At 42.8% G+C, this 25,801-nt stretch overlaps 1 protein-coding gene across 1 annotated transcript; it reads right to left on the bottom strand.

The window, feature by feature from the left end:
- Positions 1 to 223: 223 nt before the first annotated feature.
- On the bottom strand, positions 224 to 21,966 carry LOC109894109 (uncharacterized). The gene is made up of 10 exons (XM_031828163.1): positions 20,903 to 21,966; positions 20,205 to 20,335; positions 19,852 to 20,025; positions 17,525 to 17,689; positions 17,185 to 17,296; positions 16,875 to 16,996; positions 7,969 to 12,871; positions 7,479 to 7,603; positions 3,509 to 3,667; positions 224 to 1,719 (listed from the first exon to the last, which is right to left on the bottom strand). Exons 1-7 carry the CDS (start codon positions 21,177 to 21,179, stop codon positions 11,987 to 11,989), a joined length of 1,866 nt encoding a protein of 621 aa, XP_031684023.1. The 5' UTR covers positions 21,180 to 21,966; the 3' UTR covers positions 224 to 1,719; positions 3,509 to 3,667; positions 7,479 to 7,603; positions 7,969 to 11,986.
- Positions 21,967 to 25,801: the final 3,835 nt, after the last annotated feature.

Below are 25,801 nucleotides of genomic sequence, written 5' to 3'. Positions count from 1 at the left end.
CTCAATGTTTTAAGCCCCAATTATTTTTTGAAATAGTCGTGTTTTTTCCCCCACATGGTTGGGGTTGAGAATTTTCAGGTATCGAAGTGAGGTCGCGGGCCAACAAAAAGTTTGGGAACTCTTGCTGTATCATGTGAGAATGTGATCATACCCAGATGTTCAACTGAGGGACTTAGTAACCCCCCCCCCACACACACACACACAAAAAAAACTCTTACCACAAGACACTTCATAACTGTATTTCAGATAGTTCCCAGATATCCCCTGTGTATAATTCTAGCCACATTGCTGTGATTTCTCTCACTGGACACTCCTTTGTCTGATAAGGTTACTTAGGAAGAAGAAACTCCATCATTGAGCTTCCTCCTGGACCTCTAGCCATTGTTTGGGTGTTGTTGGGATTGCACACAATCTGTTGTAGGCTAGGTGCCTCTCATGGTGAATTCCCATCCTGACCCTGTCTGTATTGGTGGGGTAACCCTGAGGTAACCGAGGAAGGCAACATCCAGGCCCAGTTCTTCTATGAACCCATTCACTAGGCATTAGATGTGACGCCAAAAGAGAAGACAGACTCTGCTCCATCCCTGCACTGAGACTGTGAAGAGAAGGGTCTGGGCTGCAGACTGGATCCCTGATTGGAGCCTCTGTCTCTCTGTTGACCACCAGGACTGAGGTTGTTCAGTCCAGCTGTCGTGTTGTGGTGAAGTCTCGGTCCTTCGCGGTTGGGTCCTGCTTCCGACTCTGGAAGGAAGAGTGGCAGCTCCTGATCAGGGTCCAGGGTTTGTGACCAGCATCCTCAGAGGTCCACTCTCTCCCACCAGTAACACTGGATAACAGCAGGTCTTCAGGGACAGCAGACTGTAAACAACGTTTATACAGAAAAGCATAAAGGGTTATAAGACATTCTTTGCTCTACATACAGAAGCATGACATGATGTTATAAAATGTTGACCAGTCAAGCCCATGTCTAAAACTGTGATTCAAGTACCTAACAATATGGAGCCATTGGAGTTAATTATATAAAAAATGTCCATATGTGTTGATTCAAGAATGAAGTATAATGTTTTGATTAGACTGAGATAAGGGAAACTCAGTCCCTGTAAACGATACAAAAATATCCAAGTCAGTCAGCACAGTGTCAACTTTGTATTTAATTTGAACAAAATGGTCATACACTAACAACTTTGCAGTACAGTACTTTTATTGCACAAAATAATGTCAAGGTGAATAACGTCTCACTATGTTTGCACTAGAAATCTGTTACCCTCGACCTGTATCTAAAGGGACAAAGTTGCCACTCTTCATCAGTGAAGCATTTTTAGACACCATCACCATATCATCTACTCTGCCTCATCATACTCATTCTTTCCTCAGTTCTCCTCACCCAGTTCCCTATACATCCAAAACCAACAGAATTAACTACAAACTAAATCACTATAGTCAATACATGGACTGTGTGCATTTTCTGCTGGTGTATCATGAGGTTGCTCCTCTCTGAGAAACTCTTCCCGCAGTGCATACAGACGAACAGCCTTTCTCCCGTGTGGACCATCAGGTGCATCTTCAGCTGGTGCTGGTGGGAGAACCTCCTCTCACACAAGGGGCAGCCAAACTGTTTCTCCCCCGTGTGGATCCTCTGGTGGATCTCCCCTGTTTACAAAAACTGAAGGCTTTCCCACAGAATGAACACAGGAAGCGCCATCAGTCTCCCTTCTCCTCCTGGAAGAGACAAGTAATATAGATTACACAGACATACACTCTCTCAGGTACGTACACACAGAAAATAAAAACACTTTCAACATGCTGTTTACCCATCCCCACTGCGTTTGAGTCCTATAGTGTAGTTACAGAATTACTTAATTGTTGTTAAATCCATCATGGTGGACATAAATATGATGTTGTGGGTAAATATAAGTCAGCTATGATGTCATCAGACAAATCGGAATAAACTATTTGATGTGTACAGTAGGTGTTTGTTAGTGTGTGGGTATGAGTACCCAGGTAGGTATATTTACTAAGTCCTATGTTGGTTATAAAGTGCTGTCAGGTGTATGCAGAATAGGGTGAGATCAGGTTTGATGTATACTAAAGAGTCTTAATGAAAGTCTTACAAAGAAAAGTCCCATTTTGTGTTTATGAAACAAATAAGTTAAATACACATTATGAAAACCACAAATACACATGTCAACAAAAAAAGCATGAACTGCATTTATTAACTCATTAAAAATGGGGAAAAAATAAAGTAGTTAAATGAAAGTAATGAAATAGGCATTTGTGAACATCATATAGCCTACACAGTCCAAATACAATATGTAACAGACTTTTTAGCCTTATATATCACACAATGTCTGGATGCAATATTCTACCCAGGAATATTCAACTCTCATTATTCCAAATGGACCTGTGGTTCTATTCTGCTGACAACTGTTAAATGTATAATTGTCTCTAATGCAGGGTTTGATCTAAACATCAGAAGCTATAGAGTGGAATGGTTTTTCTGCTGGTGTATCTTGAGGTAGCTCCTCTCTGAGAACCTTTTCCCACAGAGCGTACAGGCGAACGGCCTTTCTCCAGTGTGGACCTTGAGGTGCGTCTTCAGATGGTGCTGGTGGGAGAACTTCTTCTCACACTGGGGGCAGCTGTAGGGTTTCTCACCTGTGTGGACCCTCTGGTGCCTCTTTAGGCTGCCAGACTGGGCAAAGCGCATGTGACACTGGGTACAGCTGTAGGGTTTCTCCCCTGTGTGGATCCTCTGGTGCACCTCCACCGTCTGGGGGCAGCTGAAGCCTTTGTTACAGAACATGCAGAGGAACCGTTTCTCTTTACCATTGCCTGATGTGGCTCCCCCTCCCTGAGCCTGGGCTCTAGCCCCGTCGTTTGAGTTCAATACCTGATCGAAAAGGATTTGGCCATACGAATCAGAAGGCCCCATCGATGTGGACACTGGGTCACGATCCCTGAACGTGTGTAAAAGGGAGTTAGTTGCGACATTTTGAGTTGTCTCTAAGCTTTCTCTGTAATCTAAGAAATCTCTACCCTGTGAGTGTCTGTCTCCAAGGTGAGTATCGGCATTCCATGTTTGAGGAACGTCGCCCTCCACTTTCACAGTCACTTCATCTGTGACCAGACCCTCCCCTTTCTTATCTAGGAACCCTTCAGAGTATACACTACTACTGTACTGGTTCCAGCCCCCTTTAGACAGATCAGTCTGTGTCTCTAAACCCAAGGGCATGTTGCCAGGTTCCATCTCTGCAGCATAAGAGCAAGACGGATCATCAACGTCAGGGTATGATGCATCACCATCTCCACGGGAATGATCCGTTCTCTGACTCTGGTGAAATACTGTTAAATACTCTGAGCCAGGAGCAGGAGGACAGTCCAGTGGCCCCACCACCAGTCTCTCTGGGTCTGATCTATGATCAGATCCTGTGTGTAAGAGCCTGTGTGTTACAGTTAAAGTCTTGGTGTCGGTCTCTGACTTGAGGACGGCGTTCGGCGTTCCACTGACCTCCGTGATGCTGCATTGGGTCCTGGGCTGCGCTGTGGCAGTGGTAGGGTCCTCCGTGGCTACAAGGGGCACTTCAAGCACTCCAGTCTGGATGTCTCTGCTGTGCCGTGGGTCCTCCTCTTCTTCAGTCCGCTCGTGCTTGACTTCAGGACCTCCAGCCTGACACAACAAGAGAGGAGGTTAGGGCCGGTGATTGTCAAGCAAGTAACTGCCAGTCTCACAGTAATTGGCTGTTAATCAACAAACACATTAAGCATCTCCTGGCTTCCACGCATCACCTATAAGCCACTGATGCAGACCTAATAAATCCATATAATATAGCCTACACCACAATAAATCTATAATTTATTTTAGACAGGCCTAAATAAACATGATATGAAGAAAGTGTAGTCTATTTCAGAAGAATAGAATAGCATACTCTGAGCTGTCCTTATGTTAGGTCCTGATCTGGCTATGCCAGATGGCTGTGGGCTACACCAGTACATTTATCAAACAAGATTTGCTTAGAATTCCGTGGCATTATTTTATAGTATGAAGAATACAATTGAACATAGCTGAATAAAATAGGATCATTTCAGAGAGAGAGCGCACATGCAGCTATTCTGTGTTGAGCGGTTAAGAAAGAAACAGGTCCTCCTATATGCTTAATTTTAGAGTTATTTATGCAACTTTAGTTGTGATAAACGTTGTGCTATATGTTTAGATTTTTAAAACATGAGGCTGCATGACGCAACTAATGATGAATTGAAGAGTTGCATGAAAGGCATGAACTCTGCTCTGTTTCTTGCGCAGGCTGCACACACTTCAGTCTCTCATTCTCCTTCATTCATTTGACAAGCACTTGATAATGCCTCTAATTTCCCGGCGGCATCCCCCTTATGTGGCCGTAACGTCCCCTAAAAGAATCCACGCCTTTTGCGACCACAGTGTCTGTTTATAATATAATAATCATAATTCCCTTCTCCAGGGTGCCAAACGCCGTGCTCTGAAGCAACTCTGACTCACATGGATCTCTCAAATCAAAATTCTTATTAGCCAATGCCTGTCATCTGATTGGGTCCTTCTCACAGACATCTCAGCTCCACAGTAAGCTACAAGTGGAGACAGACACATCGGGAATGCAACTGTGTGCGTCCTTCTTATCGAATTCAGAGGCATATATTGAAGATGTTAGAACTGTCAGCCAACAAGATGAGTAGACCTAACGGACAGCAAAAGCACTAGCCTATGTCAATCTACTATCCCCCATTGTACAAAAGTTGACCTATTCTATTGGTCAACTTTTCCTTCTGTGTGAGAAATAAATATTCCAAACATACTCTGGGGACAGTTGTGGGATGCGATTGATCCCAAATTAATACAATCACTCGCACCATTTTTTTTTTTTTTAAAGCAATGAGGCTGATACCAACCGATCAGAACGTTTAGCTTAAAATGTTGATAAACTATTAGGCTATTTTGTCACATTTTAAGCACAGCAACGCGCAAACGGCAGTAGGCTATAAGCGCAGATGTTCCAAAATGCAATCAATTAGTGGGAAAGCACCATTCTCAAACGTGACTGAAAATGCAATTTATGCATGTAATGCTTTATAAAGGTGCATTTTTTACAGGCAAAATTATCTTCTCCAAACTAGAAACTCACGCACCACCTATGTATGCCAGTTAGGCTCTACACCGGTTGTAAAGAAGAATGTGAATGTGATTAATTTTAAGAAGTTATTTAGCTACTTTAGTTGTGATTACAAACCTCATCAACATATAGGTATATGGGCTAGGCTACATGAGGTGTGTGACTGATTTGAAAAAGTTGCAAAAAAAGGCACACTGTTTCTTGCCTTACTGCACAAGCTGGGCATCATTCACAAGTGATAATACATAATATTACAAGTGATAGGCTAATATTGTCATCAATCACACTATTCTTAATTTAATCATGTCTTTCACATACTAAATAATATACAGTGCATTCGGAAAGTATTCAGATCCCTTCACTTTTTCAGGTCATTTCAGAGATGTTCGATTGGGTTCAAGTCCGGGCTCTAGCTGGGCCACTCAAGGACATTCAAAAACTTGGCCCGAAGCCACTCCTACGTTGTCTTGGTTGTATGCTTCGGGTCGTTGTCCAGTTGAAAGGCGAACCTTCAGAGTCTGAGGTTCTGAGCACTCTGGAGCAGGTTTTTATCAAGGATCTCTGTGTACTTTGCTCCATTCATCTTTCCCTCGATCCTGACTAGTCTCCCAGTCCCTGCCGCTGAAAAATATCCCTGTGGCATGATGCTGCCACCATGCTTCACCGTGGGGATGGTATTGCCCAGGTGATGAGCAGTGCTTGGTTTCCTCCAGACGTGACACTTGGCATTCAGGGCAAAGAGTTCAATCTTGGTTTCATCAGATGAGAGAATCTTGTTTCTCATGGTCTGAGAGCCCTTTAGGTGCCTTTTGGCAAACTTCAAGCGGGCTATCATGTGCCTTTTACTAAGGAGTGGCTTCCGTCTGGCCACTCTTCCATAAAGGCCTGATTGGTGGAGTGCTGCAAAGATGGTCGTCTTTCTGGAAGGTTCTCCCATCTCCACAGAGGAACTCTGGAGCTCTGTCAGAGTGACTCGAGTTCTTGGTCACCATCTTGACCAAGGCCCATCTACCCCGGTTGCTCAGTCTGGCCAGGCGGCCAGCTCTAGGAAGAGTCTTGGTGGTTCCAAACTTCTTCCATTTAAGAATGATAGAGGCCACTGTGTTCTTGGCGACCTTCAAACTTTTTTGGTACCTTTCCCCAGATCTGTGCCTCGACACAATCCTGTCTCTGAGCTCTTATGGCATGGTTTTTGCTCTGACATGCTCTGTCAACTGTGGGACCTTTATATAGACAGGCAAGTGCCTTTCCAAATCATGTCCAATCAATTGAATTTACCACAGGTGGACTCCAAGTTGTAGAAACATCTAAAGGATGATCAATGGAAACAGGATGCACCTGAGCTCAATTTTTTGAGTCTCATAGCAAAGGGTCTAAATACTTATGCAAATAAGTTATCTGTTTTGTATTTTTTTTTTTTATAAATGTGCAAAAATGTCTAAACATATCTTTGGGTTGTCTATGGGATACTGTGTGTAGATTGATGTGGGGAAAAAAATATTGAATCCATTTTAGGATAAGGCTGTAACGTAACAATGTGTAAAAAGTGAAGGGGTCTGAATACTTTCCGAAAGCACTGTATGTGTGAAATTAGTTTAGACTTATACTGGACCATTTATCATGCACCTGTCTTGGGAACAGGGGCAGGGGGGAAAAATACATGTCTTCTATGCACTTAAACAACAAATGGAGGACTCTTTTCCTGTGGTTAATTTTCATCTCAGCCAGGTAGGCTATACTCCTGTTGTAAAGCGAAGCAATGTGCTTAATATTAGGAAAGTTGAGAAACAAATATAGTAGGCCTAGCCTATGGAAAGCTGATGGGTTCCTCCTCTTATTAATAGAGCCCATCAAATCTCTGTTTTCTCAAGAAATGCATAGCCAATAGAAATTATGCGCAACGTGAGCTCTCATGAAGTGTTTGATTTGAATTTCGATTACATATGCATTGATGTTAGAGGGACAATAGAGTGCTGCGTACCAGACAGTTAGCAAGTTTGGTAAGCTACTAATTACCATCAGCAGCATCAGAGCTAGGAGAATCCTAGTTTCCGTGACTAAACGGTGTTGTGGATTTTGGCTGTGGTCATGACTCAAGACTGCCGGTGTGGTGGTAATTTGGTGACCGTAACAACCCCCCAGATTATTACCGGTACATCAATTGTATTGGATAACAATGTCGTTGTCTCCCCTATGTCGTAAAGAAGTCTCACAAGCTCCCCTATGGCAGATGTACATGTAAGCCACTGAATAGCTGAGGGGGAGCCTTTCTGAAATGAACGGGCCACATTTGATTTAAAGTAACTGCATATTTTTATGTAACACTATTACACTAACCTCTATCACGATAACATGTTGGGTTGAGGTTCCATTCCCCTCATCAACAGTGATTTGTTGGTCACCTCTCCATGTATTGTGTCCCGCTGGCTTCACAAAGCTCCTGTGGTCTCCAGTGAGATGTCCTTCACATGAGAAAGTGATTTGGGAAAAAGAGGTGGTTAGGTTAGCTACTGTCAATGCTCAACACTATATTGTACACTAGAATTGGCAAGAGTGTAAGATAACACTCCACATAACCTCTTGATATACTATTCATAGATTTGATTATTATAATTATGTTCCATGCATCATATGGTTTTCAATTAGTAAATAATAGGAAAAGCAGTACATTAAGTGTCTTTGTGCTAAGTAATCAGGGGTAGTACTGCCTACTATCCATCTGACCCAAACCCAATTCTGGTTAACCGTATATGTGGTTGACACATCTAGTCACACAGAGGGGATCAGGGCGACAGGTCTCACAGCCTCGGCCTTTTGCAAAATGTACCTCTTGCCATTCCTTTGTATTGGTCGAGAATCTTGACACTACTGGGACGACTGGCGAGGACGCGCTCTCTAATTGTCCTCTCTGCGCGCTCCCGTGTCATCTTCAGTTCCAGTAGTTGTAGTTTCCTCCGTAATGCCCTGTTTTCTTTCTGGCTTTGAGTTATTTCCAAACGAAACACTGCATAGTCGTCGTCTACGAGTTTACAGATGTCTGCCACGGCTGCATTCGCTAGTACCTCCATGATGGAGGCTATTTGAGTGTGAAAAACCATGCAGTTAGCCATTGTTAGCAGCTAGCTAGCGTTATCTTGATAACATCTAAGTCCTGTCTTCAACGCGAATTAAACGCTGCCTGGTGTAAGTATATGATGTAGTGCAGTTAAATGAGTCATATTTTGAGTTCCATGGTGTTAATAAACGTCTAAATTACAACAACGCTAACGTGGAAATTGTTCTTGGTCAGTTCACTTCCGTTTACACTGAAGAGAAAGGATCTTATTGGTTGGCATCATAGCTCCAAGGGTGTGGCTAAATGAATAGGGTATGCGCGCTGTTTTTGAATGACGTTACTGCTTATTACATTATGCATCAAATCTCATGACTTGTTTTAGACTTGTTCAGAATGAACAATGTTAGAAAGAAAATGAATAACTTTATTACATCTACATGACTGTTCACACTATGCTAACACTTTACCATTTCTGTAAATCTGGTGCCCCCACTTAGAATACTTTGGAAAATGTTAAACATTACATTACACACATCTAGACTACTTTCTGTCTAGTTTTTTTTTTACTCTTTATAAAATACCAGCATCTGATCACTTTATCAGTGAAGTATTTTTACAGATACCATTACACCAACCTTCACCATATAATCACCTCATTATTTCCTCTGTTCACCTCATCCAGCTCCCTACTACATCCAAAATCAACAGAATGAACTACAAACTTACTAATACTACATTACATATATTATACATGGGCCGTCTGCATCCTCTTCAAGTAGTTCTTACAGGCGAACGTCCTCTCTCCCGTGTGAACCTTCAGGTGCCTCTTCAGCTGGTGCTGTTGAGAGAATCTCTTCTCACACTGGGGGCAGCTGTAGGATTTTTCCAGTGTGGGCCACTTCAGGTTGGACAGGTGGGAGAAACTGGCCCAGCAGAGGTGGCAGCCGAACGGTTTTACCCCCGTGTGCATCCTCTTATGGATCTTTGAATTAACTGGTGCACTCTCCCTTTGGGATATATTTTGTATATGCACGGTTTATAAATGAGCCCCACGGCCAACAGCCTGGAAGGATGGTCCCCTTTTCTTTAAACCCCCTGTAGTAGATCTTCTAAAATCTCTTACACCCAAAAATATATCTGCTGCTGCCACATCTACAGGTAACTGCTGCCACATCTACAGGTAACTGCCAAAATAAAGGAAACAGCAACATACGTGTCTTTAATAGGGCGTTGGGCCACCACGAGCCAGAACAGCTTTAATGCGCCTTGGCATAGATTCTACAAAGGTCTAGAAATCTATTGGAGGGATGCGACATCTATTCATCCATAAGACAGTCCATAACTTGGTGTTTTGTTGATAGTGCAGGAAAAGTCTCGGGCGCCACTCCAGAATCTCCCATAAGTGTTCAAGTTGGTTGACATCTGGTTACTGAGATGGCCATGGCATATGGTTTACACAATTTATGCTCATCAAACCATTCAGTGACCACTTGTGCCCTGTGAATGGGGACAATGTCATCCTATGGGGGCATAGCCACAGTAGCCAAAATAATGGCCTACCTAGTATTTTTATACATGACCCTAAGCATGATGGGATGTTAATTGCTTAATTAACTCAGGAACCAAACCTGTGTGAAAGCATCGGCTTTCAATATACTTTGCATCCCTCATTTACTCAATTGTTTCCATTATTTTGGCAGTTACCTGTATTTTCTGGGATTTACACTCATAGCAATAAATGCAAGAAACCCTATTTTACTAACATTCATCCTCTCTGGAGCTCTCTCTTCAGGCCTATTCACTCACCCTTGGGCTGTCCTATTCTCTTCACTGCCTCAGCATAGGAAACTTTCTGCACCACTCGAATTCTGTCAATCTCAACCTGTCTCTCTCTCACAGGGCACACAGTTGACACAGTGCTTTCTCTATCCCAACTCTCAACACTCTGACTATGCCCTCCTGCACATTTCTCACATTGTGGGATCTCCCTTCTAGACATTGCTGCAACATGTCTGAATCCTTTGCAACAAAAGCACCATAGCGGGTTTGGAACATAGGCCTCACAGAATAGCAAATATAACCTGACCTTATCGGTAGAAACTCTGTGTCATAGTTCAAGACAGATTGAGAATACCCTGTCTTGCCATTGCCACCGGATCTACGTCTCAACAAACGGCGGGCATCACAAACACCAGAAATATTCATTTTCAGTTGATCCACCTCTACACTCAATGCTACCTGCTCCAGAGAGCAAAGCACGACACAGGTCGATCCTGAGGAGTGTGACATGGAGAGCCCGCTGCCTCTGGGCAAAGGATGCACAAAAGAAAAAGAAAACCGCAACTATTCTACTTCTTGAAACTTAGAATTCAACTATTCATCCCCGAGAAGCAATTCGTTCAGGGCTGACGGTGCTTCAGACAGGACAAACACACACACAGTATTTAAAAAAAAAGTAGGAGACAAAAAAACAACAACTAAGGCATCAGTTAAAAGTGCATGGTGCCATTTTAAGTCCATAGTAGCCACAGTTCTTAGTTTAGCCCTGCCATTAATTATCTCCAGAATAGTCCCTAGGTCTTCATTTCTGTTAACCAGGCGATTGGCCTCGGGCACAAACAACGCCCTGCACCTATTGGTGGAACACTTGAGAAAGCACAAGTAATGTCCCAAAGGGGAGCAGATGGAACTGTGGGTTGAGGACACAGTGCTCTCCCCCACAATGTCATAGGCTTTCCTCCTGGCCTGCTGCTCAAAGAACGAGGCCAGACTTCTGAAAGTCAGCCCGGTGATCTTTGAGCAGGTCTTCACAATGGCTTGAAGGCAGTATCTGTTCTTGACAGAGAGGGATGTAAACCAGCATACGAAGGACAACACATAATGCTCTCGATGAAAGAACTGTAAAAAGGATTGCGATATGGATTTGTGGACACTTAATGAGAAAAATTTCCTGAGGAAGTATTGTGTCTGCTATTTTGATGATGGTCGTCTGTGTTTTGCTCAAACTTCCGGGTGTTATCAAAGATGGTACCAAGACATGTATACTGGTCCACATTGTCCACCTCCTCTCCATCAATGATCATTGTACTGGCGGGCTAATTGTACAATGATTGTATTTTGTCTTAAAGACATTCAACTCCAGCGGCGTACTGCCACACCAGTCAATGAAGTCCTGGATGGCTGGGCCATGGTCAGGCTCTTGAGAGGATTGGCCAGAGGACTGCGTCATCGGCAAACTTCACAAAATGGCGGTTGGCGTACATTGGTGTAGAAAATTTAAAAAGGAGGGGTGACACCTTTGTGGTGAACCTGTGCAAGTGAGTAGGGTGTCTGATGTGGCACCATTAGCATAGACTCTCCATAATCCACAAGTTAAGGCTGTAGTCCTTATTGGTTGGCCTAATAGTTCAAAGGGTGTGGTGAAATGAAAAAGTTATTTACCCTGTTCTTTGAAATACAGTACTGCTTATTACATTACACATAAAATCTCCTATGATTAGTATCTTTCAAGCTGAGAGCAAACTTGTTTAGAAAGAACAGTGTGTTTAGCAAGAATAGAGTAGAAAATAATATAACTACTTTATTCCATCGACATCACCTCCGTAAGGTCAATATTAAACTGTCCTTGTTCGAGCCTTGATGTACTGTCTCTTAAAAACAAGTTAAAGTGTTAATGAGGGGTTATGTTGTTAATTACACTCTTACCCCAAGACACTTCACATGATAACTATAATATGTCAGCTAAAGAGTGATTCCCTGACATCCCCTGCGTACATCTGAAGACACACTGCTACGATTTTTCCCCGTTGTGGACACTCCTATGTCTGATAAGCTCTTGTAGTTTAGTCTGCACTTGAAGGGTGTGAACGGTCTGGTGCTGCTTCACATAGTTCGCCTCAGTAAAGCGCTTCCCACACGTGGGGCAGACGTACGGCTTGTCGGTGTCCGTCCTAATGCTCGGCCTCCCACGTTGTGACCCAATGACACCAGAGGTAGAAACGGGAGTCACCACCCTCAGGTGGTTAGTCTTTGAGCTCCCTCCGTGACCTCTTGCCATTGTTTGGGTGTTGTTGGGATTGTGTGTTGTGTTATAGGCTAAGTGAACGCCCATCCTAACCTTTTCTGTATTGGTGGGGTAACCATGAGGTAACTGAGGAAGGCTAGACCCAGGTCTTCTGTGAACCCATTCACCAGGGATTAGATGAGACACTGAAGGAGAAGATAGACTTCCTGTTAGACTCCCACCAGGAGGGTCTCCCACCACTCTCTGTGAAGGCTGAAGCCCAGGGTGACCTGCACTGTTCATCATGGATATTGTGGTGTGTGTATCATAGGAACAGGAGGGTCTATCCGCCCAAGGTCCTGCTTTATCCCCGCACTGAGACTGTGAAGAGAAGGGTCTGGACTGCAGACTGGATCCCTGACTGGAGCCTCCATCTCTCTGATGACCACCAGGACTGAGGTTGTTCAGTCCACCTGTCCACTGGTTGTGTTCTGTGTGGTGGTTGAGTCTCTGCCCCTCACAGTTGGGTCCTGGTTCCAACTCGGGAAGGAAGAGTGACGGCTCCTGATCCATGTTCCTGATCTGTTGCCAGGGTTTGTGACCATCCACTTCAGAGGTCCAGTCTCTCCCGCCAGTAACACCGGATATCAGCAGGTCTTCAAGGACTGCAGTCTGCAAACAAAGATGGTACAGAAAAGCATAAAGGTTTATATAAGAAACTCTTTACTGTACACAGAAACATGACATTATAAAATGTTAACCACAGTCAAGCCCATCTCTAACACCGATTGAAGTACCTAACAATATGGAGCCATTGGAATCTTTGCAATGATACAAAAATAACCAAGTCAGACCGCACCGAGTCAATCTAGTATTTAACTTAAACAAAATGACATTACAATCACATTTATTGCACCAAACAATAAGTGACGAGAATAACTTCTCACTATGGTAACACTATACCTTTTCGGTAAATCTGGTACCCTTGCTTTGACAAAATCAATTTTAGAATACTTTGGAAAAGGTTCAATATAACATTACACGCAGCTTCACTACTTCATGTCAAGTAAACATGAGGTAAGGCACTATTGCTCATATTGAGGTATATACAGTACCAGTCAAAAGTTTGGACACCTACTAATTCCAGGTTTTTTCTTTAATTTGACTATTTTCTACATTGTCGAACAATAGTGAAGACATCAAGGCAAAAGGTGGCTACTTTGAAGAATCTCAAATATAAAATATATAGTTGATGTCTTCACTATTATTCTACAATGTAGAAAACAGTAAAAATAAAGAAAAACACTGGAATTATCCGGTGTCCTGTGGGAATTGAAGTATGCTCCCTCTAATTCTCTCTCTTTCTCCTTTCGGAGGACCTGAGCCCTAAGACCATACCTCAGGACTACCTGGCCCGATGACTCCTTGCTGTCCCCAGTCCACCTGGTCATGCTGCTGCTCCAGTTTCAACTGTTCTGCCTGGGGCTAAGAAACCCTGACCTGTTCACCGGACGTGCTACCTTGTCCCAACATTTACTCCTGAGGTGCTGACCTGTTGCACCCTCTACAACCACTGATTATTATTATTTGAATCTGCTGGTCATCTATGAACGTTTGAACATCTTTGGCCATGTACTGTTATCTCCACCTGGGCACAGCCAGAAAAGGACTGGCCACCCCGCAGAGCCTGGTTCCTCTCTAGGTTTCTTCCTAGGTTCCTGCCTTTCTAGGGAATTTTTCCAAGCCACCGTGCTTCTACATCTGCATTGCTTGCTGTTTGGGGTTTTAGGCTGGGTTTCTGTATAGCACTTTGTGACATTGGCTGATGTAAAAAGGGCTTTATAAATAAATGTGATTGATTGAACTAAGAGCATTCAAGTCAAATAACATTGTATTGGTCACAGCAGATGTTAAAGAATTAGCAGATGTTAATGCGAGTGTAGCAAAAGGCTTGTAGCTAAGTCAACACGGAGCCATGCTGACTGACAAGTGGCGTGGATTGGTACAGCTCGGCTCAGTTCCAAATTGCGTGTTATTATTGGGCTAAATTATCATCCGTAGTTGCCTACAGCTACAGCAGTCTTAACAAAATGGACTGTTACCTTGATTGCAACAGTAAGGTGTTAAAACATTTAAACTCCTTTTGAACTGTGACATTTCCTGACACCGCTCTCTCTCTCTCTGTGTGTGTTTACCTTTTTACCAATATCGATGGATGTAAATTGGGACTTCCACTCCATACTTAATTTAATTCCATCTCCTGTATCGTTCTGCCCTCTCTATATATATTATGCTGCTGCCCCGCTGTAAGAACCTGGAGATCTTCACTGAGGGAGGTGACCTGGCCACAAACAGTGCCTGGGACTCATTCCAGTGCTACCGCTGTCTGGAGAACAGCCAGGGGGTGGTCAAGACATCCGGCACAACTTCATCTTCAGTGTGTCAGCTCTGCTGCACCTGGGAGCTAAAGGTATGGCACCGCACTCCCAACAGTCATGTATGCTTAATTAAACATACTTGTATGCTAATTTACGTGTTTCTTAAAGCGACCAACAGCAGTTGAAACAATAACAAAGCGTACTCCCCACCACTGTTTCTGTGAACCACTCAAATTCATAGACAAGAGCTATGGATGCAAGGACAGACCATGGCTCCTCCTAAAACCCCATCGGAGGAGACGGCCCAAGGTTCCTCGCCTCAGACCTCTTCCAATGGGTTTTGAGAAGGATGCGAGTAGAGGAAGTGAGGAGTTGAGCAGAGATTGGTGGAATCTTATGTTGAATGATGTGCTTATCTTTGTTCTACGTATGATTTTTCCACAGATGGCTCTGGGTTGCTGATGAAATCTGATCTGATGAAACTCCCTATTACGATTTGACCCCTGTATTACAGACTGTAAAACTTTCAATGCCAAATTGAAATCATTCAATATTCTGTAATTGATAGACAATGATGGTTCCCAATCAGCCAATTACTATACATCAAATCTGTTTCTCAGTGCAATGTTTGGTGAATTGCATGGCATTGTTTTTTTTTTACCTCAGTCCTCCTTTGAATGCGGTGTATACTGACTCAGTTCTAAACGACCATCATCGAGTCCATCCTCACCTCCTCGATCACTGCAATAATTGGCCGGTCTGCTGAGAGGGTTATTGGCTGCCGCCTGCCCTCCATTGAGGTCTTGCATGACTCCTGGGCAAGGAACCGTGCAGGAAAGATCATCGCCGACCCCTTCCACCAACTCTCACCTCTACCAAACGGTTCAGGTCAATCACGATGATTCTCTCGTCTATGGACTTTGCACCATCATCCCAGAACTGCACATGGCTCTTTGCACTCTCTGCATATCGCTTACATGCATCATTTATCATGTAGCTTATAGTTTAGTCTAAAGTTTTGTGGATCTGTGGAAATTCTGAGTCTATATATTTTGTCTGTTTATTGAGGCAACACCATTTCCCAGAGTCAAATTCCTGTACATGCAAATATATTTGGGGAATAAAGCTGATTCTGACATGTTTAGCTGGTTTATCATGTTCTCGTCAGTTTACATTCAAAATCCCCATGTGCTGTGTGCGTGTATCCTTGGGCTTAATACCGTAAATATTAGATCCTGCCATCAATTTTTGGACTCATTGCTTTCATTTTACAGACAAACATTGCTGGTTAACAATTAGCTCGCTAACTTTAGTGAGTAGATTCCACTCAACTTAAGTTATAGTACACCTATTTGAATTTATTTCACAATTAATTTGGTTATCAAGCAGCTGGGTTTCCAAGTCGTTTGGCGCTTACTTCTCAAGCTGGCAAGCTGGATAAACAGACGGCGCTGCATTGCATCTGTTTGAAGGCCCACAAACAGAAAGCTCAAGCAATCACACAACAAGTCACAGGCTGCATAATAGCCAATCACAACACTGGACTGGCCTAGGGCAGGAATTTGTTAGTTTGTCCACTCCAGTGAATGTGACCAATCTCAGGTTTTCTATACAAGCACCCGCCTTTAAGCCCCCCTCCAATCAGACTGAAATTCAAACCTAAAGGTGCCAAGACTTTAGAGAGAGTCATTTGAGAAATTGAGTGAAAACTTAACCTTGACAAGCTACTATTGCTGGTGGACAATTTCATGCGTTCAAATGTATTTTCACATGTTTGAATCCCGTTCCGTTTCTTTGTATTATTGAAGACATTTTTCCTTTTGATCTGTGACAATGATGTTCTGCTCGCAGGACTTGAAGTTGGATACCCGATAAGCTTTCTGCTGTTGAGTGACCACTTCATGTTTAACCTAACCTAGCTAGCCAGTTATATTTGCGAAGTAGAACGCAACAGTCATGGCATACGGCATACTTTTTACTGAACATTACGTCATAAATAGTATAACAATGAGTACATACTACGCAGTTTAAGTACAGTATGTAGTATGCTATTATGGTTATTCGGACACGGTCTGTGTTGTCACAGGGTCCATGTTCCAGTTGATATATCCTATAGAAGGCAGGCTGAAGGCAGCACCTGTTAAGGGGTTAACTGACTTGCCTAGTTAAATAAAGATGAATAAATAAATATGAAGACTACATTTGATTGTTTTGTGTTCGACTGTCTGTTTCAACTGGAACATGGACCCTGTGTTGTTCCCCAGCCCAGAGTTGAGGACGCTGTCCCATCCACCGACCTCTACTATGTCGCCTCTGGTCCGGACCAGCTCAGTGACGTCGTCCCCTGGGCCCTTGGCTGCACCCGTCTGGGAATCCAAGACGGCCACCCAGTCTCCTCTCATAGCCTCCAGCCAGCCACCTGTAGGAAGAGGTTACAAAATAGACTTTACAAACATGGCATGAGTTAATGCCCTGGTCAAGTTCATACATTATAATTTAGTATGTAAACCTAAATTGTATTGACTTAATTTTATGAATGAAAAGAAAATAATAGCCAGGTGCATCACTATTCCCATTGAAGTATATCTATATGTATGTCTCTCTTACCTTGCTCACTCATCTTTAGTCCACTCAGCAGGTCAATGCTCTCTGGTCCGTCTTCTATTGTCTCCTCTTTGACCAGCAGCAGATCAGGCTTCCCATCCTCCATGTCTACTGACTGTAAGAGATACAGAGTGAGAGTCCCACACTTAATCCAGTTCTGGGCCTGTATCCACAAAGAGTAGAATTGCTGATCGAGTATCAGGTCCCCACCGGTCTATATAGTCTTATTCATTATGCTCTAAAAGGCAAAACTGATCTTAGATCAGCACTCCTACTCTGAGAGGGTTTGTGGATACAGACCCTGACCTAATACCATTCAGACAGTAGTTCACAGTGGGCTCACCTCAGTGAGACTGTGTGTGGTCCTGTGCTGCTTAGCTGGTTCCTCTGTGGGTTCAGGAGGTGGTGTCGTCTGGTTGTCCTCCATGACCATGGTCCCATCAGTGTTCCTAAGACTCTCCTCACACACCTCCTCCTTCACCAGCAGCACCTCTGGACCTTCATCCACCTGGAAAAGACAGGTGATACAGATTACACAGACATACACTCCCTCAGGTATGTACACACAGATAAACACTTTTTCAACATGGAGTGTTTATCCCTCCCCACTACATGAGTCCTATACTGTAGTTACAGAATTACTTCATTGTTAAACCCATCAAGGTGGACATAAATATGATGATGTTGGTAAAAAAATAAGTCAGCTATGATAAGTCAAAAGTCATCAAACTATTTTGACGTGTACCGTAGGTGTTTGTTAGTGTGTGGGTCTCAATGAGTCTCAATGAAAGTCTAAGAATAAAAAAATCCCATTTTGTGTTTATTAAACAAGTGTTAAATACACTATATGAAAACCACACACACACAACAAAAAAAAAATCAGCTTGAACTTGATAAACTGCATTTATTAACAGTGTCTTGGGAAACTCTGAATATCATATAACCTACACAGCACGAACGCAATATGAAGCAGACTTTTTAGGCTTATATCACACAAAAGCTATGGATTTTTTTCTGCTGAAAACAACAAAAATGTATCTTTGTCATTAATGCAGGGTTTGAATTAAACGTCAGAAGATATCAGAAGAATGGTAACTTTCTATTTTATAGAGTGGAATGTATTTTCTGCTGGTGTATCCTTAGGTAGTTCCTCTCTGAGAACCTCTTCCTGCAGTGTGTACAGGCAAATGACCTTTCTCTCCTTCAAGTTTTAATGTCGCCTGTACTTTAAACCAAGCAATACAGTAATCAATAGCAATGTAATACTAAAAGTAACACAAGAAAAAAGTAAATAAGCATACTATATAAACAGAATCAGTCAGTTCCAGTACCATATTACAATTTGCAGTGATAGAGGTAGATATGTATAGGAGTGAGGTGACAAGGCATCAGGATATATGATAAACAGAGTAGCAGCAGCGTATATGATGAATGTATGTGAGTGGGTGTAGAGTCAGTATAAATGCATGTGCATATTATGTGTGTTTGTGTGTGTTCTGGTGTGAGTGTGCATAGAGACAATGCAAAAATAAAATACAAGGGTCAACCCAGATGGTCGATGTAGACATTTTGTTAGCTATTTAGCAGGCTTATGGCTTGGGGATCGAAGCTGTTGATGTCAGACTTGATGCACCGGTACCGCTTGCCGTGCTGAAGCAGAAAGAACAGTCTATAGCTTGGCGGCTGGAGTCTTAAACTATTTTCCGGGCCTTCCTTTCACACCGCCTGATATAGAGGTCCTGGACGTACTGGGTTGTCCGCACCATGCTCTGTAGCGCAAAGCGGTCGAGGGCGGTGCTATTGCCATACCATGCAGTGATGCACCTCCAGTCAAGGTGCTCTCAAAGGTACAGCCTCTTCAGAGTGTCCTGGTGGGAGAACCTCTTCTCACACTGGAAACAGCTGAAGGGTTTCACCCCTGTGTGGACCCTCTGGTGCACCTCCACCGTCTGGGGGCAGCTGAAGCCTTTGTTACAGAATATGCAGAGGAACCGTTCTCTTTACTATTGCCTGATGTGGCTCCCCCTCTCTGAGCCTGGGCTCTAGCCCGGTTGTTTGAGTTCAATACCTGATTAAAAAAGGATGTAGCCATGTGAATCAGAAGGTGCCATCAAAGTGGACACTGGGTCTAGATCCCTGAATGTGTGTAAAGGGGAGTGGGTCGCGACGTATGGATATGTCTCTAAGCTTTCCCTATAATTTAAGAAATCTCTGCCCAGTGTCTGTCTCTCTCCAAGGTGACTATCTGCATTCCATTTGGGAGGAGCGTCACCCTCCACTTTCACAGTCACCTCATCTACCACTATAACCTCCCCTTTCTTATCCAGATGCCCATCAGAGTATACACTACTACTGTACTGGTTCCAGTCCCCTGTAGACAGATCAGTCTGTGTCTCTAAACCAAAGGGCATGTTGCTAGGGTCCATCTCTGTAGTGTAAGAACAAGACCGATCATCAACACAAGTGTCTAACGCCTCACCATCTCCAGGGGAATGAACTGTCCTCTGAAGTACCGGTAAATACTCATCCGGGAGCAGGAGGTTGGCACAGTCTCCCCAGCCCCTCTGGGTCTGATCTATGGTCAGATCCTGTGTGTATTTCCCTGTGTGTTACAGTTAAAGTCTTGGTCTCCATCTCTGACTTGAGGATGACGTTCCGCGTTCCACTGACCTCAACGATGCTGAGTCGGGCCCTTTGCTGCACTGGGGTGGTGGTGGGGTCCTCCGTGGCTACAGGGGGCAATCCAGACGCTCCAGCCTGGTTGTCTCTGCTGTGCCGTAAGTCCTCCTCTCCTTCAGACCTCTCCTGCTTGACCCCAGGACCTGCAGCCTCTGCATCTGCAGACTGACACAAGATAACAAGGATAACAATGTCGTAGGGAAGTCTCATAAGCTCCCCTATGGCAGATAAATGAGGATGCACATTTAAGCAAGTGAATAGCTGAGGGGAGCCTTTCTGAGATAACCAGGCCACATCGATTTACAAATTAACTTAATTTTTTTATGCAGCACTATTACACAAACCTCTATCATGATAACGTGCTGGGTTGAGGTTCCATTCCCCTCATCAACAGTGATTGGTTGGTCATCTCTCCATGTATTGTGTCCCGCTGGCTTCAAAACGCTCCTGTGGCCTCCAGTGAGATGTGCTTCACCTGAGAGAGTGATTGGGGGAAAAGAGGTGGTTAGGTTATCTACTGTCAATACTCAACGCTATATTGTACACTATTGACGCTGTCTAGAATTGGCCAGGATGTAAGGTCTCATAACTTCTTGATATGCTATTCATTGATCTATGTATTATGTTCCATATTGTGTATTTGCGCAAGATAGCTAAGTAATCAGGGGAATAATTCCATGCAATCCAAAAACTGACCAATACCCAATTATTGGTAACACATTGTCTTGTTTTGTACGCTTTGTACAAAATCATAAAATGCAGTACTACAGGATATTTCTTAACGTAGCTCTTTATTCGCTAGTTATAACTGGCATGTTCACATATCTCCAAACATGATCAACTGAACATGACCTAACCATCTGGGTGGTCTTAACCAATCATAGCACAGTATGATACGGCGGTAAAATGCATCCAATTATAATTCAGTATGTTTACACATATGAATATTACACACATCACATGTACAGAGAGGAACGGGGCAACACTACGGGATATATGAACGGCGATAGGCTGCGCATCCTCAGCCTTAAGCTAAACGTACCTCTTGTAATTCCTCTGTATCGGTCGAGGATCTTGACACTACTGGGACGACTGGCGAGGACGCGCTCTCGCATTATCCTTTCTGCGCGCTCCCGTGCGACCTTCATTTCCAGTAGTTTCCTCCGCAATCCTCTGTTTTCTTTCTGGCTTTGAGTTATTTCCAAACGAAACAGTGCGTAATCGTCGTCTACGACTTTACATATCTCTGCCACGGCTGCATTCGCTAGAACCTCCATGATGGAGGCTATTTGAGCGTGATAAGCCATACAGTTAGACATTTTTAGCTCACGTTAGCAAGCTAGCGTTTAGATAACATCTATTAACTAATTCCTGTCTGCAACGCGAAGTAAACACTACGTGGGGTAAGTATGTGATGCGGTGCAGTTAAAGACTCGTATTTTCTAGGGTGTTCATAAATGTTTAAATAACAACAATAAAAACGCTAACGCGGTCACTGTTCACTTCCGTTTACGTCTTCTTAGTGTGAGTTTCCGGCAGACTAGACGCTATGTTGCGTATTGCTTGCTGCCATTCACAGGTCAGAGGAGTCATGGGCTGGGAATACACACATACATACTGAACAAAAATATAAAAGAAACATACAAGTTACAGTTCATATAAGGAAATCAGTCATTGAAATAAATGAATTAGACCTTAATCTATGGATTTCACATGACTGGGCCTGGGAGGGCATAGGCCCACCTACTTGGCATCCAGGCCAGCCACCAACCCACCCACTGGGGACCCAGACCCAACCAATCAGAATACATTTTTCCCCACTAAAGGGCTTTATTACAGACAGAAATACTCAAAAGTTTCATCAGCTGTCCGGGTGGCTGGTCTCAGATGATCCCCCAGGTGAAGAAGCCGGGTGTGGAGGTCCTGGGCTAGCGCGGTTACACTCTGCGGTTTTTAGTCCTGTTGGATGTACTGGCAAATTCTTTAAAATGATGTTGGAGGCGGCTTATGGTAGTGAAATGTACATTTAATGATCTGGCAAAAGCTCTTGTGGACATTCCAGCAGTCAGCAAGCCAATTGCACGCTCTCTCAAAACTTGAGACATCTGTGGCATTGTTATGTGACAAAACTTCACATTTTATAGAGGCCTTTTATTGTCCCCAGCACAAGGTGCACCTGTGTAATGATCATGTCGTTTAATCAGCTTCTTGATATGGCCCATCTGTCAGGTGGATGGATTATCCTGGCAAAGGTGAAATGCTCACCAACAGGGATGTATACAATATTTGAGAAATAAGCTTTTTGTGCTTTTTGGAACATTACTGGGATCTTCTATTTCCACTCATGAAACCAACACTTTACATGTTGCGTTCATATTTTTGTTCAGTATATGTCAGGGGTAGGCAACCGGCGTCCACTAGTTGGCACAGCCACAAAGTCAAAAAGGGCTATATCGAAAAAATGTATGAAAACTAAGATGAGCTTTTTTGGCTTAATTTAAGATTAGGTGTAAGGTTAGCAGTGTGGTTAAGGTTAGCCTGTGATCATGACTCAGTTTCATTACATCACACACGAGTCATTGGACAAAGGTGTCTTCTGTACGGGGGAGTTTTGTTTAGAGCCATTACTCTCAATATGAACACTAATACGTGTCGATTGCGGTATGGGTTTGGAAGCATAAGGACCTTATTATTCATATCAACAAGAAATATTTTTCAAAGAACAAAATGTTAAATTGATACGCACCCTGATAGGGTTAGTGTTCCCACACGCCCATATCTCCATGTTACAGCGCTTGTTTACGGAAAACATCCAGAAGACGAGGGGAGACCACCTGTGCTAATTAGCAACCTCACATCCTCTGAACACCTGTGTGTTACACGGAACTCAAACCGGCTGCACGCGTGCGCCATCGTGCATAAATGTATTTGGTCCCCCCAAACGTAATCATGACACGCAGGTTAAAATATCAAAACAAACTCTGAACCAATGATTAATTTGGGGACAGGTAGAAAAGCATTAAACATTTATGGCAATTTAGCTAATTTGTCCTTTTCATCTAGCTTGCTGTTGCTAGCAAATTTGTCCTGGGATATTAACATTGAGTTGTTATTTTACCTGAAATGCACAAGGTCCTCTACTCCACCAATGAATCCACACATAAAACGGTCAACCAAATCGTTTCTAGTCATCTCTCTTCCTTCCAGGCTTTTTCTTCTCTTGACTTTATATTGCTATTGGCAACTGTCATAAATTAGGTGCATTACTGTATGAGAGCGTTTCAGAAAAGCGAACTAAATCAAACTAAGTGCATACTCTTTAGTCATAGCTGATGTGAAATGTCCTACATGGCAGTAGCAAATTTTAATTTGCAGCGAATAAAAGTAAATGCCCATTCTGAGAGCAACACACACATGCTATAGCAAGAGAGCAGGGAGGGGGCAAAAAACTGTACATTTGCCTACTTGTTTTTTGTTTACACATGGTATTGCTCCTATACTACTGCGACATAGAAAAAGGTTGGCCTATCGGAAATGCAGCCATATACACAACAACTGTCATTTTGCACTCAAGAAAGTATGCGATAAAGAGAAGCCCCACGAAGACTGGTTGCCCAAGATGCGCTCATTTAAACAGCGCACACCAACACCGTAACCATTGTAACCACGATTCGGGACTATGGACAAAAAGCTACCGCCAGTCAGTGTGATGTTGCAACACAGCCTCACAATTAATTCGTGCATATATGTACATAATACATTTCAGCAAATTTTGTGCGTTTTTGTCTGGCTTAATTCATGAGAAAAGACACGAATTTATGTGCTTCTTAATTCATGCGAAAAGACACATTTAACCAGTAGGCTACACACAAGCCTTTGCAACAAACATATAGATGCGATAGTTTATATTTCATTTTTGTTCTTCTTAATGGCTAATTCAACGTTATGAATATACAGAAATGTTGTCTTTGTTTAACCATGTTTTAAAATGTGTCGTTGTAAGCCTATATGTACTGTTTTAGACTTGCTGAACAGAAAAGACGCACATTTACGTGCAACTTAATTCGTGGGAAATATAGGGCAGGCATTCCGCTAGCGGAACCCCTCGACAACATTCAGGTGAAAAGGCAGCGTGCGAAATTCAAAAATATTTTTTTGAAATATGTAACTTTCACACATTAACAAGTTCAATACAGCAAATGAAAGATAAACGTCTTGTTAATCTACCCATCGTGTCCGATTTAAAAAATGCTTTACAGCGAAAGCACAACATATGATTATGTTAGGTCATAGCCAAGTAAAATAAAACACAGCCATTTTTCCAGCCAAAGATAGGAGTCACAAAAAGCAGAAATATAGATAAAATGAATCACTAACCTTTGATGATCTTCATAAGATGACACTCATAGGACATCATGTTACACATTACATGTATGTTTTGTTCGATAATGTGCATAATTATATCCAAAAATCTCAGTTTACATTGGCACGTTACGTGCAGTTAATGTTTTGATAACAAAACATCCGGTGATTTTGCAGAAATACTCATAATAAACATTGATAAAAGATACAAGTGTTATTCACAGCTTCTTTGTCGAGAAGCTACCTGCAGGTAAGCATTTCGTTGGATGGTGTTACCATCAGTATCCTGTACATACGACTTAAAAAACTTGCAACTAGACATATAAAGTGTTCTTCGGCTTGCAAGCCTCACCCTTTTTCCTCCAAACATAACGATGGTCATTATGGCCAAACAGTTCTATTTTTGTTTCATCAGATCAGAGGACATTTCTCCAAAAAGTACAATCTTTGTCCCCGTGTGCAGTTGCAAATCGTAGTCTGGCTTTTTTTATGGCATATTTGGAGCAGTGGCTTCTTCCTTTCAGAGTGGCCTTTCAGGTTATGTCGATATAGGACTCGTTTTACTGTGGATATAGATACTTTTGTACCTGTTTCCTCCAGCATCTTCACAAGGTCCTTTGCTATTGTTCTGGGATTGATTTGTATTTTTCGCACCAAAGTATGTTCATCTCTAGGAGACAGAACGCGTCTCCTTCCTGAGTGGTATGACAGCTGCGTGGTCCCATGGTGTTTATACTTGCGCACTATTGCTTGTACAGATGAACGTGGTACCTTCAGGCGTTTGGAAATTGCTCCCAAGGATGAACCAGATTATTTCTGAGTTCTTGGCTGATTTCTTTTGATTTTCCCGTGATTTCAAGCAAAGAGGCACTGAGTTTGTAGGTAGGCCTTGAAATACATCCACAAGTACACCTCCAATTGACTCAAATTATGTCAATTAGCCTATCAGAAGCTTCTAAAGCCATTACATAATTTTCTGGATTTTTCCAAGCTGTTTAAAGGCACATTCAACTTAATGTATGTAAACTTCTGACCCACTGGAATTGTAATTCAGTGAATTATAAGTGACATAATCTGTCTGTGAACAATTGTTGGGAAAATGACTTGTCATACACAAAGTAGACGTCCTAACCGACTTGCCAAAACTATACTTTGTTAACAAGAAATTTGTGGAGTGGTTGAAAAAAATAGTTTTAATGACTCCAACCTAAGTGTATGTGAACTTCCGACTTCAACTGTACATCTCTTGACACATTGATGAAAATGGTATTGGCCTCTGAACCTTCAAGCTGCATACTGGACCCTATAACAACTAAACTACTGAAAGAGCTGCTTCCTGTGCTTGGCCCTCCTATTTTGAACATAATCAACGGCTCCCTATCCACCGAATGTGTACCAAACTCACTAAAAGTGGCAGTAATAAAGCCTCTATTGAGAAAGCCAAACCTTGACCCAGAAAATATTTAAAATATGAATTGGCCTAATCTCCCATTCCTCTCAAACATTTGAGAAAAGGCTGTTGCGCAGCAACTCCCTGCATTCCTGAAGACAAACAATGTATACGAAATGCTTCAGTCTG

The sequence above is a fragment of the Oncorhynchus kisutch genome, linkage group LG7, assembly GCF_002021735.2.
Source record: "Oncorhynchus kisutch isolate 150728-3 linkage group LG7, Okis_V2, whole genome shotgun sequence".
NCBI classification, from domain to species: domain Eukaryota; kingdom Metazoa; phylum Chordata; class Actinopteri; order Salmoniformes; family Salmonidae; genus Oncorhynchus; species Oncorhynchus kisutch.
This window is presented reverse-complemented; position numbering and strand designations above follow the sequence as displayed.

Bases quoted from the DNA above. Each gene is read 5' to 3' on its own strand.
- LOC109894109 (XM_031828163.1), bottom strand. From the start codon at position 21,179: ATGTCTAACTGTATGGCTTATCACGCTCAAATAGCCTCCATCATGGAG. The intron at 17,690-19,851 runs GTCAGTGGAACG...TGTCTTTTCCAG, and splicing joins CCCGACTCAGCATCGTTGAG to GTGGATGAAGGTCCAGAGGT. The intron at 16,997-17,184 runs GTAAGAGAGACA...CTCTTCCTACAG, and splicing joins ACTAAAGATGAGTGAGCAAG to GTGGCTGGCTGGAGGCTATG.